At 47.4% G+C, this 17,503-nt stretch overlaps 1 protein-coding gene across 1 annotated transcript in view; it reads right to left on the bottom strand.

The window, feature by feature from the left end:
* Positions 1–2,600: 2,600 nt before the first annotated feature.
* The window catches only part of BEST1 (bestrophin 1), a 168,236-nt gene continuing 153,333 nt past the window's right edge, over positions 2,601–17,503 (bottom strand). The window contains exons 8-10 of the mRNA XM_069623899.1: positions 11,493–11,573; positions 7,021–7,172; positions 2,601–5,310 (exon numbers count right to left, since the gene is read on the bottom strand). Of these exons, the coding sequence (XP_069480000.1) occupies positions 4,140–5,310; positions 7,021–7,172; positions 11,493–11,573 (1,404 nt within the window). The 3' untranslated portion in view covers positions 2,601–4,139. The remainder of the gene's footprint in view (positions 5,311–7,020; positions 7,173–11,492; positions 11,574–17,503) is intronic.

The raw sequence follows: 17,503 nt of genomic DNA, 5'->3' as shown, positions 1-17,503 counted from the left end.
CCATTCTGAGTCCTCGGATTGGCTAAGAGCCTTCATGGAGTTAGTTCCTGATACATGCTAATGATTAGCGAGCAGAATATGGTCCTTATGGAAAGAAGAGCATGAAACATTGCACATGTATGGCTCTTTCCATTATGTGCCCAAGAGTTCCTGGGTTGGAGGTGTGGTGTAGAGGGAGTATGTTGCTATACGACTATGGATCCACAAGCCTGTTTGTGAGCAGTTTCACAGGCTTGTTAAATGGCAGTGTTGTTGGTGGTAGGAGTTCAGTGCGTGAGAACCGAAAGGGATAAAGGAGCGGAAGCAGTACATGGCACTGACAGTCTGAGCATGGTCTGAGAGCTCAGGGTGCAAGGTGGGTGAATAAAGGGACACAGCGTCCGCCAGGTGGCGTGGTCCATGAAGAGATTTGGACTCAAGGAAGGGAAATTTGATCAGTTACCATGTTGCATTGGGAGCCAACAGTGAGAGATGAGACAGTGCCCGTGTCAAGGCATTTCGCCTGAAGTGGAGCCCCAAAGCATGTGACTGATGAGGTTTAAGACATGTTTCTTATCCAGTCATCTGGGGGGTCAGCTCCGCTGCTGGCTGCTTTTCTTTGCGCTGCAGTGCAGAGGAGAATGAATATTTCCCCTGGGATTCTCTGCGTCCCCTTTATTGTTGGTTTATCTTGGCTTTTGCTGCACGAGGCCATCAGGGTCTTAATAGAAAGTCCCTTCAACGCCTCTGCAAGAAAACAGAAGCACACATTGTTGGCATTCTATTGATCTAGGAGACCTGTAATCCAGCACCACACGTGTTGTGAAGTTTGAGAAACAAAACAGCTAATTTTCCAAGAGTTCATCCCATTCCTGATGTTTTATTGTTTGTGTGCTCAGGTGTGTGCACCAGCAGAAACTGCTCCCACACAAACTCTACATACAGCTTTCCACTGCCTTTATACACTTGAAAAACAATCTGCACCACATCCAGGCATGCCCCTCCCCCATATTATGTTTAAACGGGCGCTTTGCATGTTCAGTCGGTCCTGGGCAGAGGAGGAAAAGAAGGATGGAGCTTGCAGAGCCAAAGTTATTTATTTTTCCCCAAAGAGAGGGGATAGATAGACAGGATGCTAAACCCTTTACTGTCTCTGGGGCAAATGGGTCCACATGAGGACAAGTTGAGTTAGCCTCTTGGAGGAAATAGGTGCCAGCCTGGCACGGGTAGTGCGAGAGAGGATGCTTTTGTACTGAGGTATGTATGATGCACTGTATTGTGTGCAGTGTCCCTGTGCTGGGTGGTATTTGTAAGGCACCATGTAATGAGTATACTGTATAGCAGTGCTGTGGTACATGTGAGGCAACTTAACCTGAATGCTGTCTGAGGTACTGCGGTGGGAGGTGGGGTTGTATGCTGTAGACTGCCTCCTGAGGTCAAGGATAACTGCAAGGAGTACACGTTCAGGTAGTGGTGCTGGGAAACATATATGTCCAAGTGTCATGAGCACAGTCTCTCCTGAGGTGGCTCTGGGTGAATATTTTATGAGCACAGTGGTACTTAAAGTGCTAGTGAGTTGGTGTAATAATGTGTCTTCTGTGACTGTGCTAGAGTACGTATGAGTAGGCTTTGCGCACAGATGTTTGCAGCCTAGGCCAAGTGATGTTTTACACCCCAAGCCAATCAGGACATATTTTCTGCTTGTAAGGCCAATCTAGTGTGCTCTTCTGGTAGCGATGTAAGTGAGTATTTCTGCCTTACAACTGGCCTTATCTAAAACAGTGGGTCTCATTACATGTTGGCCGGTGCAGAATTGACGTGCCAGTATTAATGTATGCCACCATGTCTCTGCACCGGCCAACTACAAGCTAAGAGCTGGAGGTAACTCCGACACCCTATTGGCATAAATCGCTGGTGTTACAGGCACCGCTAATACCAACAAATCCCCCGTGCAGTCTAATGGGACTCCATGAATGGGGATTAACACTGTTAACCTGGCACTCGTGATCCAGCGGTAATACCGCAGACCGAATGCTGTAATTTGCCTGTATACTGCCATATTTACCGCCATGATACCGGTAAAGATGTAATAAGGCCCAGTGTCATGAATGAATGTCGTACAGGACATGAGGTACCATGTCGCCTCATAATTGCACGGTACATGAGATGCTGTCATGGGTACAGGTCAATGTCTTCTATCGTGGTTACGTACAGGGTCTCCTGAGGTAGTGCTTGGGGTGTGAGTCACCAAGTTGTGCGCACATGCTTTCCTGAGGAACACGTGAGGGACTATTATGATTACAGCCTCGTAGGTTGGTGCTGGAGTATTTGTGAGATACCTTCCCCTGCATGGAAGTGCTTCGTGGGGTCTTACTTGCTTGAGGTTACATTTGCACTGGGCTCTGAGTTAGCAGTGTCTGTTGAGGTGCTAGAAGCCAGGAGTACAGTTTCCCTTTGCTGGTTTTAGGCAAACATTCCAGGATTACACGCAATTCCGATATTTTGAAATGAATTCTTTGCTACTTAAATATGCCTGTAATCCTGACCATGCTTGTCTGTTGCCACACCCTGTGCTTGGAAAGCTTTGCGCCCGCCCCCCACCCCCCATTATTTTTCTCCCTTTCCCTCAGATTTTTTGCAATGCCCTCAAAGTCCACTTGTTTCCCCTCATCCATCCTGCATTGTAGAATTGGTTCCCAAAGCGTGATTTCTAGTGGTTTTAGCTTCTTGTTGCTTTTATTATTGAAATTGGTACAGTTATGCGTTTGTATTTGTAATATTTCTCTGTCGTAAAAGTTCTATAGAGGTAATGTTTATTGTATGTCGCTCAGTTAGAAGGTGCTTAGTTCATTTTGACAAATTAACGCTGTGCCATCAGTACATGATTGTGTAGGATTGTGTTCTCCACAGCCACTTACCTGGTAACGCCTGTGTTCGTTAGACATTATGAACCTTTATCACTTGCCCAGACAGTCTATCCCATGACCCCATCCTCTCAATGCATATCAGCGGAATAGTGTACAGTCTGAGGGCATAGGCCTGCCCATAACTGGTAACTATCCTAGAGCCGCCATGGTAGCTGTACCATGAATTACTTCTACGGGCGCCTCTTTGCCCACACTCTAGTGAACCTTGGGCAGTATGCCTGAAATTTCTCTCTTGATCCCTTCACCCCAGACTTTCTAAAACCCAACTCTACACACCCTCCAGGGTGGTACCATTTAAGGTGAATGCTCCCCCTTTCAGAAGTAACTTTGGCTCTGCCTGCCTGCCATCTTATCCCCCTTGTGCACATGCAGCAGAAAAGGACTCTGTGGATGTTATCGTTGGACCTCTCTGTGTACAGAACAACAGAGCATTGAGCGTGTGGTATTTACGTGTACTGTGTAATCTTCAATAGATCCCTGCAAAGAAATCCTGGGCTATCACCTCAGAATGGGTGTGTGTGTGTGTTTCAGTGGTTCACCTTTGCCCACCAGCTTTGCTGTGAGATGGTGCACAGGACCTGTATGCTTTCTTTGACCAGTGATTCTTCTGCCCCATCCTTCAGAGATAGCCAATGCAGTTCTGAGCTTTGATGCAGCCCAATAACAGGTTTCTATGTACATAAATCACCAGGTTCTGGTGAAAGAAGCTCTTCTATTGCCTGAATCTTCCAACTACTTGGGATAAAGAAGGCCTCTGACTACCTCAATTGGCCTATTTCATGCCAGATTTGGTTGGTAGAAGTCTACCAATGTCCTGGAGTAGTTGACTACCTTATTCCGCTTCAAGAATCCCACTTAATGAAGTCCGGTTTCACCCAAGAACAGTTGGTTAGCTGGGGACGGCCCACTGTCCTGCCCAGTGGCTTGGTGTTCTAGAATCAGTCCCCTGCTGCTAATGTATGTTGGTACTGCCACAGCCCATATTCCAATGCGTGCCGGATGTCATGGGCCCCTTGACTGTCTTTTTCCAAAACACAGTCTTCGCTTTCGAAAGTTCTACGGTTTGGTCCTCATCAACAGGCCGCGTCTTCCTTAAGTTGGTCTCCTTGGCCTGCATTCTGTAGTAAACTGGAAAGTGCTTCTGCCTTTCGTACAAAGAAATTGCTGGTTCAATTCACAGCATGTTTGTCTGAAGGGCCACGCAGGCATTTTTAGTCCTTTGTCCTGGACCAATCAGCAATCGGAGCAGTGCCTCTCTGGTTTTCCATCGTCTGGATAGTTTTCACCAGCCTCCATAATGACCTCCATCAGGCCAGCAAAATCTCCATCAGCCAGGGAAATTCCAGAGTCTTCAGGTGATGAGCATTGTGCTCCCCGCTCGTTCTTGTTACCCTTGATAGTATTTGGGGTTCTGGGTACCTCTCCGGTCGCCTGGCTGGCTAAAGGTGACACCGTGCCCACACAGGTGTTTGCAAAGTGTGCTCTCTGAAGCAACGGGGATGTCACGGGTGTGAAAGAGAATGAAAAGACGGGGCTGGCAGTGGGTGTGTTCATGCCTGGTGTCTGCCGTCCACCGGCGGGATCTGGGCTGAAAGTGGGCGTAAGGGCTTCATTCTCCAATGTCAAATTAGGGTATCGGCGGGCCAGAAGACCTCTCTTTGGGGACAGACACAGCTGTGGGCCTCCCTTCCTCTCCACCCCTGGAGGCTCCTCACGTGGTGTAAGCCTGGGGCTGTCCAATGCTTTGGTGAAGTGTCTATAGCTAGTGGCCTGCAGGGATGCGGTCTCCGTGGCCACGGTATGTCTCTCTTCCACATTGACCACGGTGGTATCCTGGACTATACCCTTCTCTACTTCCCAGGCAACGCTTTCTCTGGCTCCAGACCCCAGGGAGCTCTGGCTCCTGTCCTTTTCGCTGGCTGTGGCGGGTGACATGTTGGCAGAGTTGTATTTACAGATGCTGGCTAGAGTTGGGGTTTTCCTGCGCCCATGGTGCCTTGGTGGGAACATCAGGGGCGCTGTGCTGACTGGGGTCTGTGGGGCACTGTAGAAGCCTGGACGCTCATAGAATGGTGTCGACATGAAAGCATCAAAATCACGCGTGTCGATATCGTCGCCCTCGTACAGGTCTCCCTGAGCGGGGGCAGAAGAGGGCCCGTTGGCCAGGCCGTTCTTGCCCACGCCGTAACAGGACACATCCTTGTAGAGGTAGTGGGGGAAGTGTGGTAGGGTCCCCTGCTGGCGCCGGAGCAGCAGGTTCATCTTGGAGCCGGACCGTGGAATGCTGGGGGACTGCACCCCCAGGAAGCGGCCCAGGTGCCCCAGGAATGGCGTGGAGTGGTTTGCCTCTTCGTGCTCGTTGATCTTCTCCAGAGGCTGGAACTCCATCTCCTCTTTGTGCATACTGCAAAAGATGCAAAGGTGTGTTAGAAGGGGGTACAGCAATACCACGCGAGCATGCGCAGGCACGCATGAACACTGCCTACACAGACACAATAACAGCAATCCAAAAGCACGTGCACAGACAGATCTAAGCAATGTCCAGTTAGTCCGGGCACAGACCCGCATTAACCTGTAGTCAGCATGTTTAGATGCTTGCATCAGTGGGTAGCCAGGTAATGCACAGATGTGCACTAGCTTGCAGTCTCAGCTTGCAGAGACATTATTCAATTGTGGTCTGGAAGCACCCATCAACTTGTAGCAAACCCGTGTGCAGACCCGCATGAGTGTAATTAGAATGTACAGGCACCTGTCCATATGGAGGCAACCTATGCACAAACAGACATTAGTGTGTAAGTAAAAAAATGCAACGGCCCACACGCCTTATGTAAACGCACTCACCCTGCCCCCCAAACCCCCACCCGCCCGCCCTTCAACACCTCGCCCAGTTGCCACTGATATGGGCACCGCTAGACAGATGGAAAACTATCACCCCAACCCTGTTTTTTTTTTGAGGCTTCAAGAACTGACACCGAGACACGTGAGGCAGGGCTCAGGGCATTCTCGTTTAGCCCATCCATCCTACCTGTAGGAAGGAAAATGCAAGATCTCTAATGGATCTAAGGGTCTTCGCAGCCGTGCCTCTGCATTTGGAGGTCTGTCAATGGAGGCCCGTGTTTACTACGAAAAGATCTTGCTCTGTTGTCACTGTCACTCACTGGAATTCTCTGCCCGTTGACATACGAACAATCCCAGAGTATTTGAGTTTTCGGAAAGTATTACAAACCTCGGCTATGGAAGTCTGTTTTATTTTAAATGTATGGCATCTTTTCTAAGGCTTCTTGTACTGCTTTGCTCTTAAACAGATTTTAGAAATCTGTTTGTTATTTATTATATACATATTACGTACAGCATTCTGATCCTTTTTACCTTGTTCGTGCTTTAAAAAATGTGTAATAAATAACCCCAAAAGGTGGCCAGAAATTGATTGACGCCTATGAAGCGAGTGCAAGTATCTTCACTTTAATGTTCAGTCTAGCAAGTGGGGGGCTGGGGTGGGGGGGGCGAAGCACCAGATGTGGAAATACCAAAGTAGAGATGGGGAGTTACTGAGAAACTCCCGACTTAACTCTGGGGGTGAAAATGACAGCCTTTAGAGATATTTGGGGTGAGAATAGAGCGGATCTCCATTCTCGGGAGGATAGCACAGCGGCAGCGTGCGCGTCTTGGAAGCAAGACGACACAAAGCAACAACAGGTTCGATCCCCGGGTCCGCGCTTAGAAAGCTCTGAGTGTTTAAGCGCGTTATAAATACGTAACTAAGACAAAGAAAAAACACAACTAAGAAAAACTAACAATTCCTGTAACAGCGCCTCGATGCCTGCGGGCTGTGTGAGCGCTTTATAAATGTAAAATAAATTCCACCAACTCAGCTGAAGTGTCACCCTAGGCTGGAAGTTCCTTTCTGTGAGGCCCGAGGTGTGACTGCCACAAGAACTCGGGCCACCGCCCTCTCTTTGTGCCACCAGGAATGACAAAGGGTTCATACCCTCATGACCAGGACACCCACAGGATTAACCAGGGCATGCAATGCTCTCAGCGACCCCTCAGCAGGGGTGTTCTATCCCATCAAGCCCCCACCCCCTCCCGCCCTCTTATATAACCCCGGCCATACCTTATGTCGAAGGTAGAGCCCAGGAAGGAGGGTCGCTTGTGCTCGACAGTGGCGGCTGTGTAGGGGGGCTGAGGGTCAGAATCATTCCAGTAAAGGTCCTTCTCCAGCAATGGCAGGTTCTGGTGCATTTCGTCCACAGCCAGCAGAGACACCTGAGGAGAAAGGTGACAGAACATCATCCCCTGGGTTGGAAACAGGACAACTTTTAGGTCAGAACTATAACTTCATCTGTAACCAGGATGAGCTTTCTCAGGCCAGAGTGTGGTGCTTTCTGCTTGAAGCGGAATGCTCTTTCTCAGGCCAGTAGTGTGCTGTACACAGGGCAGGGTGCTCGGCTCATATTATTCAAAACATATCAGTCTACAAGTGTCTGGGGTTGCTATTGGTACTCTTGTTCAGAGGAGAATTGCCTAGCATTTTGGTGCTGGACTGCCTCAGGGCAGGACAAAGACTGATATGTTTTGGATATTTCTCCTCTGTGAAAGATAGTGAGCTAAAGAATCTGGGTAAGGCTCTTGTAACCAGGACTAATGTCTGGCAGAGAGACTCCCAGGACCCCCCTTGTTAATTTGCATATTTTAAGTAGCTTTGGGTCTCACCCTAAGTTACTAGGGGAATCCAGACGTGGACCCCTTGCTCACTATTCATAGAGAGGCACAGCTCCACCCTACTGATGAGGTCCAACCAAACCAATACACGGGTCTGAGGTTGCTGTTGGTACTCTTGTTCAGAGGAGAATTGCCTAGCATTTCAGTGCTGGACTGCCCCAGAGCAGGACAAAGACTGATATGTTTTGGATATTTCTCCTCTGTAAAAGATAGTGAGCTAAAGAATCTGGGTAAGGCTCTTGTAACCAGGGCTAAAATCTGGCAGAGAGACTCCCAGGATCCCCCTTGTTAATTCGCCATCTGTTTGTATGCCAGGTCTTTTTTCTCTGGCTCATTGGCTGGCTATTGCCACCAGGTCAGATATGTGAAAACACTACACAGACCCTTCCCAGACCATCTGAAAAGCAGATACTACATTAGGCAACCTGTATAAAACCTAAAACAGGTGCGGACAACCATCATGGCTTCCTGATAAGGACCTGGTGCTAACCGTTCCCTTTATTCTCTGTTAATGCCATTTAGTTGACAAGTCCCATGTACAACACAGACCAAGCAATAATACTTGGTGAATAAGTACACAAGCGGGAAGTCTTTTTAAACCCTCAGGTGGGCTTCCATTTCAACCAAAACAGATTTACTAAGGTCAGCACAACAGTGAACAGTGCAGCTTCACCCATCCAGCACCTAGGACGTCTCAATTGCTGATGCTTTGATTTGACTTATGGACTCATATGACTCATGTTGGTTCACCCATTTCTAATCTTGTCGTTCTCTTGCTGGACTTCCTTAAGCATCACATAATCATGGTGACCATGAGTCATGTTGTGCCCATCTATGACTTGAATCCAGGCTTGCACTTGCTGATATCTTGCAACATTATGTGTTCAATACTGACCTCCGCAACTTGATGTGCTCTCTCCACCTGCTTATGTGCTCTCAGAACACTGTATATTTTTCCAGGTTTGCTTCTTCCTCTCACCACACTCACTGCTTCTTAGGCTTCTCTTCCTCTTCCTGTCTTTTCCCTCTCTCCTTTCCTCGCTATATTCTATGCACTTACCCTATCACAATTGTCGTCAAACCTAATATGATAATTGCTTGTTTGTTCCTCCCACCCCCCCTCTCCTTCACCTTTTGACAATATCCAGCCCTACCAGAAATTTAGTCAGGCCTAGTACGATAGTCACTTGTTTTGTTCCTCCCCCCTCCACCTTTTGTCAATCTCCAGCACTACCAGAAATGTTGTCAGGCCTAGTACGATAGCTGCTTGTTTTGTTCCTCTCCTCCCTTCTCCCCCACTTCCCTCACCATTTGTCATTCCCCTGCACAACCAGATATGTAGTCAGGCCTACTATGATAGTCATTGTCTCATCTCCTACCTCCCCCTCCCTCCCTACCCTCCTTATCATTGTCAAAGCTCTTGCACTATCTGAAATGTCGTCAGGCCTAGTACGATAGTTAATTTCACATTCAGAATGTCTCAAGGCCTTGTAAGAATGTCATTGTATTTTTTTTCCCTGCTCCCTCCCTTTTCTTGAAGCGCTTTGAAACACATGTGTGTTCAGGCGCTATACAAATAAACTATCAATATCAATATCAATAAGTCCACCCATGTATTGTCTCTGGTCACTGCTCCACTTACCTTCCTCCACAACCTGGTCAGAATGTCACACCATTGTAAGAAGCTCACTGCTTCCCGTCAAATCTGATCCCTTATCTATTGCACGGTCTTTTGTGATCAAAAGAGTATTGCTCCTTCCTAAATATAAATAGATATATAAACATTCAAGAACTGTGTCTGCCATCTTGGAGTTCCCAACGTCCTCTTCTTCTTTAGGTAAGTCATATATGGAGTGGTTGGTGGATCCCACCCCGAGGGGGACTTCCAGTTATTAGGTGGGACTTGAGAGTGGCTAGTACCTGCGTGGGTGGTCCTCTCTCCAGTGATCACACTCTGAGTGCTCCTTGATTTCCTTAAAGGGACAGGAGCATCTACAGTTGCGATGTGACAAGCACATGGCGTGGTGGGAATAGCTGGAGGATCTTCCTCGGGTTCAGCATTATGTCGCTTTTGTCGATAATAATCCCCTTTGCAACCCCGCGATTTGCCAACGCGGGTAGGCATGGGACTTCATCACAGGCCCTTTAATGCTGGGTACGGCCAAAGGTTGGGTGGATAAAGCTGTTATGACTCCTCCTCAAAAGTGCCTATCACCTTCGCTGTTTGAGAAGTGCACATGAAGAGGAATATATGATTGGTGCAAAGATGATTTTTGTATGTATGGGAGATAAGGTGGGAATGGTAGAATGGATTAAAAGTGATATTTAAATTGTACTTTTACATGAAAAACTGAAGCTGCCGTTCTGGAATTGCCACAAAGGAAATAGGCTGGTGGTGAGATTATTTGTTAATGTATTGGAGTGAAGATGTAAATGGTAGAATGCATTAACAATGGTATTTATTTGATGTTAAATTGAATGTTGCCATGAAAACTGATGCTGCAGTTCTGGAATTGGCCTGAAGGACATAGGCAGCTTGCATTGCAGCTGGTTACCCTGGGAGGTATGTGAGGAGGTGGAAAGGGTGTGTCCAAGCTCTTACGGTCACTTCCAGATCTTTGATATGGATGGTGGTGGTCATGCATGACTAGGATCCAGGGTGATTGGGCAATGTTGCAATAGTGAAGGCTATGGCAGCCGCGAGCAGCCTATTGCACATGTGGGTGTGCCATTTGTTTCAGTAAGCTGCAGTAAAGTACATGGTGCCTGTAGGACTAAGTTGCAATGTAATACATCTCAGAAAGTGGTGGCAAGTCTTTGTTAGGCATAGCAAGGCAGAAGAAGCGGCAGATAGGCTGAGAGCTATACAAGATCAGATGGCTATACAAGATCGAATGGCTATACAATCAGATGGATATATACGATCAGGTGGCTATACACAATCAGATGGCTATACACGATCAGATGGCTATACACGATCAGATGGCTATACAAGATCAGATGGCTATACAAGATCAGATGGCTATACTCTCTCCTATAGCCTGCAGATTGTCCAATGGTAGATGCTGCCCAAGGTTCCAAGGGTTTTCATTTCCATTTCTTTCTAGTGGCCAAAGTTGCTTTCTGAACATTGCTGCTATAATCTATTGCTGGTTTGTCCCCTTTCAGAGACTCTTGCATCCAGGTTTACTACACCTTGCAGGCCCCTTCCTCCAAATATCCCTCATGTTCTGCTCAGCCTACTCTGTTTTTTGTTTGCATTCATTGCATCCCTAAATGACCTGTGCTAATTATGCATAGCTTACTTATGTATGATTGTTGCTCCCGAGGTTTCTTAAATATTCTGTTTTCCCCTACTTAAGGTGCAGTTCCAACTCAATTTTAATGTATAATCTTTGACAGATCAGGAGCAGGTATTGTAAGAATTTCCCACTCAAGAGTATGGATTGCAAAAGTCTTGCAAATGTCTTGCAATCGGAGGTGGATATCATAAGACTTTTCTCAATCTGAACAGGAATGGGTGATCCCATCAATGTGGAATAGGTATTGCTCGAGTTTCCCAATTAAGAATAGTTCTTGGAAAATGTTTTGAATCTGACATAGGTATTGTGAACATCCCTATAAAGTGCAGATATTCGAAGAATCTTCAAATCAGGAACGGGTACCGAGAGACACTCGCAATTAGTAGAGGATATTTCAATACTCTCAAACATCAATAGGGACTAGGGGAGTTTCCTAAGCAAGTGTTGTAAAGGGATACAATCAGGAGCAAGTATTATACGTGTCGCCAAATGAGGAACAGGTATAAGGGTTTCCAGTCAGGTCACACGTTTACAAGATAATGTGTCCATTAATGGTAGTTACCTGCAGGTTTCGGTCAATTAGCCAGTTAGTCTCAAAGTCATCATCATCTTCTCCGAAGGGGTTGATGAGTTGCTCAGCAACCTGCAAAATAAACACCCGACATGTGTCAATCAGCAGATCTGCAAACAAAGACAAAACTCTGATCTCATCATTAGGGGAATACACTGGGAAACAAAGATGGTGAGTACTTGAAATTATGATAGAAAGCACACAGGAGATCAGAGCAAAGCCTGAGACACATTTCCAGGCATCCACCACAGTAAGAACATGGGGCACCAGTGAAAAAGTCTGAAAACAGAAATAGATGTCCAGGAGAGGAAGACAACATGGCATCAGAATAATTTCAGAGATCAGGGTACAGGTATCTAGGAGAATCAGAACAAAGGGTACCAGCGCAAAACCAGTGACAGATAAAATGTGTCCTCTTCGGAGGCTGATAACATGGCATCAGGGTAAAGTCAGTGGCGGATGAATTGATTACTCCATCAAAAGAAGAGCAAGGCCAAAGCTGGAGACACAAAGGAGAGGTATCCATCAAAGGAAGAGCATAGATCTTATGGGCCAAAGCTGGAGACACAAAGGAGAGGTATCCATCAAAGGAAGAGCATAGATCTTATGGGCAGAGCTGGGGAGACAAAGGAGAGGTATCCATCAAAGGAAGAGCATAGATCTTATGGGCCAAAGCTGGAGACACAAAGGAGAGGTATCCATCAAAGGAAGAGCATAGATCTTATGGACAGAGCTGGGGACACGAGGGAGAGGTATCCATCAAAGGAAGAGCATAGATCTTATGGGCAGAGCTGGAGACACAAAGGAGAGGTATCCATCAAAGGAAGAGCATAGATCTTATGGCCAAAGCTGGGGACACGAGGGAGAGGTATCCATCAAAGGAAGAGCATAGATCTTATGGGCCAAAGCTGGAGACACAAAGGAGAGGTATCCATCAAAGGAAGAGCATAGATCTTATGGGCAGAGCTGGGGACACGAGGGAGAGGTATCCATCAAAGGAAGAGCATAGATCTTATGGGCCAAAGCTGGAGACACAAAGGAGAGGTATCCATCAAAGGAAGAGCATAGATCTTATGGGCCAAAGCTGGAGACACAAAGGAGAGTTATCCATCAAAGGAAGACCATAGATCTTATGGCCAGAGGTGGAGACACAAAGGAGAGGTATCCATCAAAGGAAGAGCATAGATCTTATGGGCAGAGCTGGGGACACAAAGGAGAGGTATCCATCAAAGGAAGAGCATAGATCTTATGGGCAGAGCTGGGGACACGAGGGAGAGGTATCCATCAAAGGAAGAGCATAGATCTTTTGGGCAGAGCTGGGGACACGAGGGAGAGGTATCCATCAAAGGAAGAGCATAGATCTTATGGACAGAGCTGGAGACACAAAGGAGAGGTATCCATCAAAGGAAGAGCATAGATCTTATGGGCAGAGCTGGAGACACAAAGGAGAGGTATCCATCAAAGGAAGAGCATAGATCTTATGGGCCAAAGCTGGAGACACAAAGGAGAGGTATCCATCAAAGGAAGAGCATAGATCTTATGGACAGAGCTGGGGACACGAGGGAGAGGTATCCATCAAAGGAAGAGCATAGATCTTATGGGCAGAGCTGGAGACACAAAGGAGAGGTATCCATCAAAGGAAGAGCATAGATCTTATGGCCAAAGCTGGGGACACGAGGGAGAGGTATCCATCAAAGGAAGAGCATAGATCTTATGGGCCAAAGCTGGAGCCACAAAGGAGAGGTATCCATCAAAGGAAGAGCATAGATCTTATGGGCAGAGCTGGGGACACGAGGGAGAGGTATCCATCAAAGGAAGAGCATAGATCTTATGGGCCAAAGCTGGAGACACAAAGGAGAGGTATCCATCAAAGGAAGAGCATAGATCTTATGGGCCAAAGCTGGAGACACAAAGGAGAGGTATCCATCAAAGGAAGATCATAGATCTTATGGGCAGAGGTGGAGACACAAAGGAGAGGTATCCATCAAAGGAAGAGCATAGATCTTATGGGCAGAGCTGGGGACACAAAGGAGAGGTATCCATCAAAGGAAGAGCATAGATCTTATGGGCAGAGCTGGGGACACGAGGGAGAGGTATCCATCAAAGGAAGAGCATAGATCTTATGGGCAGAGCTGGGGACACGAGGGAGAGGTATCCATCAAAGGAAGAGCATAGATCTTATGGGCAGAGCTGGAGACACAAAGGAGAGGTATCCATCAAAGGAAGAGCATAGATCTTATGGGCAGAGCTGGAGACACAAAGGAGAGGTATCCATCAAAGGAAGAGCATAGATCTTATGGGCAGAGCTGGGGACACGAGGGAGAGGTATCCATCAAAGGAAGAGCATAGATCTTATGGGCAGAGCTGGGGACACGAGGGAGAAGTATCCATCAAAGGAAGAGCATAGATCTTATGGGCAGAGCTGGGGACACGAGGGAGAGGTATCCATCAAAGGAAGAGCATAGATCTTATGGGCAGAGCTGGGGACACGAGGGAGAGGTATCCATCAAAGGAAGAGCATAGATCTTATGGGCAGAGCTGGAGACACAAAGGAGAGGTATCCATCAAAGGAAGAGCATAGATCTTATGGGCAGAGCTGGAGACACAAAGGAGAGGTATCCATCAAAGGAAGAGCATAGATCTTATGGGCAGAGCTGGAGACACAAAGGAGAGGTATCCATCAAAGGAAGAGCATAGATCTTATGGGCAGAGCTGGAGACACAAAGGAGAGGTATCCATCAAAGGAAGAGCATAGATCTTATGGGCAGAGCTGGGGACACGAGGGAGAGGTATCCATCAAAGGAAGAGCATAGATCTTATGGGCCAAAGCTGGAGACACAAAGGAGAGGTATCCATCAAAGGAAGAGCATAGATCTTATGGGCCAAAGCTGGAGACACAAAGGAGAGGTATCCATCAAAGGAAGAGCATAGATCTTATGGGCAGAGCTGGGGACACGAGGGAGAGGTATCCATCAAAGGAAGAGCATAGATCTTATGGGCAGAGCTGGGGACACGAGGGAGAGGTATCCATCAAAGGAAGAGAATAGATCTTATGGGCAGAGCTGGAGACACAAAGGAGAGGTATCCATCAAAGGAAGAGCATAGATCTTATGGGCAGAGCTGCGGACACGAGGGAGAGGTATCCATCAAAGGAAGAGCATAGATCTTATGGGCAGAGCTGGAGACACAAAGGAGAGGTATCCATCAAAGGAAGAGCATAGATCTTATGGGCAGAGCTGGGGACACGAGGGAGAGGTATCCATCAAAGGAAGAGCATAGATCTTATGGGCAGAGCTGGGGACACGAGGGAGAGGTATCCATCAAAGGAAGAACATAGATCTTATGGGCAGAGCTGGGGACACGAGGGAGAGGCATTCACAAGAGGACGACCTCGAGCTGCTGGAAAAATCCAGAACTACAAGGAACAATATCGATCAGAGGCAAACCACAGGGTCAGAGACACAAAAAACAGGCATCCACCTGAAAAAGAGTAGTAGGAAACAAGGGCAGAGCCTGAAACACATAGTCAGATGCCCAGGGTGGGGCAGAAGACCAGGCATCTGAAGCAAGTCTAAGACACAGACAGCACAGGGCATCACGACAATGAAAGAGAAACAGGAACAGGTCTCCGCGGATTTGGAGCAGAGCCTGAAATGCAGAGACAGGAAACCATCAGAGGAAAATCTGAGGGCATTAGGGGAAATCTAGGATGCAACAAGCAGATGCCTTTCATTACAGGAAGTACATCAGCAAAAAGCCAGACCCAATAGCAGGTATCGACTCAGTGGACTAGGGGCTGAACCTTGCAGCAGAGCAGGCCCGAGTAGCTCATTGATGTCTGCACTCCTGTTGACCTACATTCCTACAAGCTTCAATGTCCACATACTCACTGCACCGTAGGCTCATAGACTTCGATGAAATCCACACACACTGGGGTATAGGGCTGAGGCCTACACACACTAGAATATGGGCTCACTAGTTTAATTTAAGCTCAGGCACTCATTGGACTGTGACCCCGCAAGTGTGAAATGAGGCCAAAAGGCTCATTGGACTATGGGCCCACCAACTTCAGTGAGTCCACAGCTCAGCTGAAGTCACACATCCATTGGACTACAGACTAACCAGCCTCCATTAATTCCACACATACACCTCATTTTGGATCCCATGTTACACTGTGGGAATCAATGGAAGAGAAAGCAAAGTCTACTGCGGTCAACTTTCTTCTCATGAAAAGCATCTGAGTATTGTCCTAAAATCAAAGGAACGTAAACATAAAAGCGTAACCCTTCTTGTTCCAAGGAAATAAATAAACAAATAAATACTCCCTGTCCCTATACTACAGTCAGAGCAATCTCGGTAGCCGCCCGTAATTATATTTGTAACTAAAACTAAGTTCCCACCGGCATCCTTCCTCTTTGAACACTTATCCAATGTGGACATATGACCTTTGTTAATATTTCAATGATTTCTTTTTATGTGATAGAGATAACAATGCTTCAACTAGAAGCACTTTATAAAAGGGACTGTCACCAGGTGCTATACAGAGGGGAGTAGCAGAATGGAGGTGGAACACCCACCTGAAGGTGGGGGCTTGAGGGGGACTGGAAACATGGGAAGACAAATTATATTACAATAGTCACAGCATGTGGGCTAGGTCACTGTCATTTATCATATATACATGTGTTTGCTTTACATTTTGGGGGCATGGAATGTGGTCAGGCTGAAGAGGGCTTGGGCTTTTAGGGTTCTAGAAGGGGTGTTGTAGGATAGAGAGTTAGCTAGACAAGGAAGGGCCATCCCTGGGATGCACTGGAAGACCAAAAGAAGGAATGTGAAGAATGATTGGAGGTGCATAGAGGGAAAGCCTTTGCATAGGCAATAGGTGGGGATAAGGTAGGAGAGAGAAGGAGAAGAGGGGTAGTCCCACAAGGAGGTGGCGCTGTAGCTGTGCCTGCACAGTAGCTGGAGATAAGGGCTTTAGCAGGCTGAGAGTGGAGGTGGAGAATGTATTTTGTTGAGTATTTTCAGCTAGCTGCTGTGGCTATGGATGTGATAATCTACTAGAGTTTGAGATTCGTCATGAAGCTGAATAAGATCAACAATAGACAGAGATGGAAAATAAGGCTAAACAAGGGATGTTTACGGGGTTGGTCCAAATAATGAAATATAAAAAATGTTTGGAAAATAAAAGGATGGCTTCTTCCTGGATCTGAACACTTTCAAGCCAATGGGTTTAGCGGTTTTCAGTCATGGTTCCCTTCCCCGGAGAGTTTTCCAATTCTCAGTCACTTACACTCTTGGGGAATTTAAGAGTCCCCATACCTCCTTCCTGCCTTCTTGAGCTGTAGATTCAGGTCCTCTGCCTCCCGTTCTAGACTTCGGCACAGCCCTGCCTCCTGGGTCTCTGGGCTGCGTGCGCCTGCACAATAGGACTGTGCAGGGCAGAAACTCGACTGGTTGATGGTGAACATGTCTCCAGAGCTTCTACCAAGAGTGTTGCTGCCTAACTCTCTTTGCAGGCCTGGCTTTAATACTTTCTTCAGCTGCCCATCTTGAGCTCTCCCCAGGCTCTAGTCCCCAGCACCCTGTGCTCACTTACTTCCTCAGCAGGTTGCAATGTTCTCTTACCTAAGGGTACCTCTATTATTCTCCTCTCTCTGCTCTGTATTTCTTCCTCCTCCTTGATGCTACGCCACATGCTCGCACTGCCACCTCCTCTCAACTCACTCTCTCTTCGACTTAAGACTTGCCTAGAGGTGGACCAGCTGGTGCAGCAGCAGGCGTAAAGGACTCGGTGAACACGAGAGTGCCACAGCCACCCTTGATCCAAGCAGAGGGAGCACCGTAGCAGAGGTGGGTTGGGAGAGAGCCGGGGAGTCCAAAAAGGAAGCAGAGCAACTTGACCCCCCCCCACACACACACACACCAGGCGGCTTCATATTCCCCCGCCACAGAGAGCTGATGGCCCAGTGAAACAGCAGATAAGAAAGCAAGAGATGCAG

This window comes from Ambystoma mexicanum, chromosome 11, assembly GCF_040938575.1.
Source record: "Ambystoma mexicanum isolate Mex_15411 chromosome 11, UKY_AmexF1_1, whole genome shotgun sequence".
Taxonomy (NCBI): Eukaryota; Metazoa; Chordata; class Amphibia; order Caudata; family Ambystomatidae; genus Ambystoma; species Ambystoma mexicanum.
The sequence above is the reverse complement of the archived record's forward strand: the minus strand, read 5'-3'. Positions and strand labels throughout refer to the sequence as shown.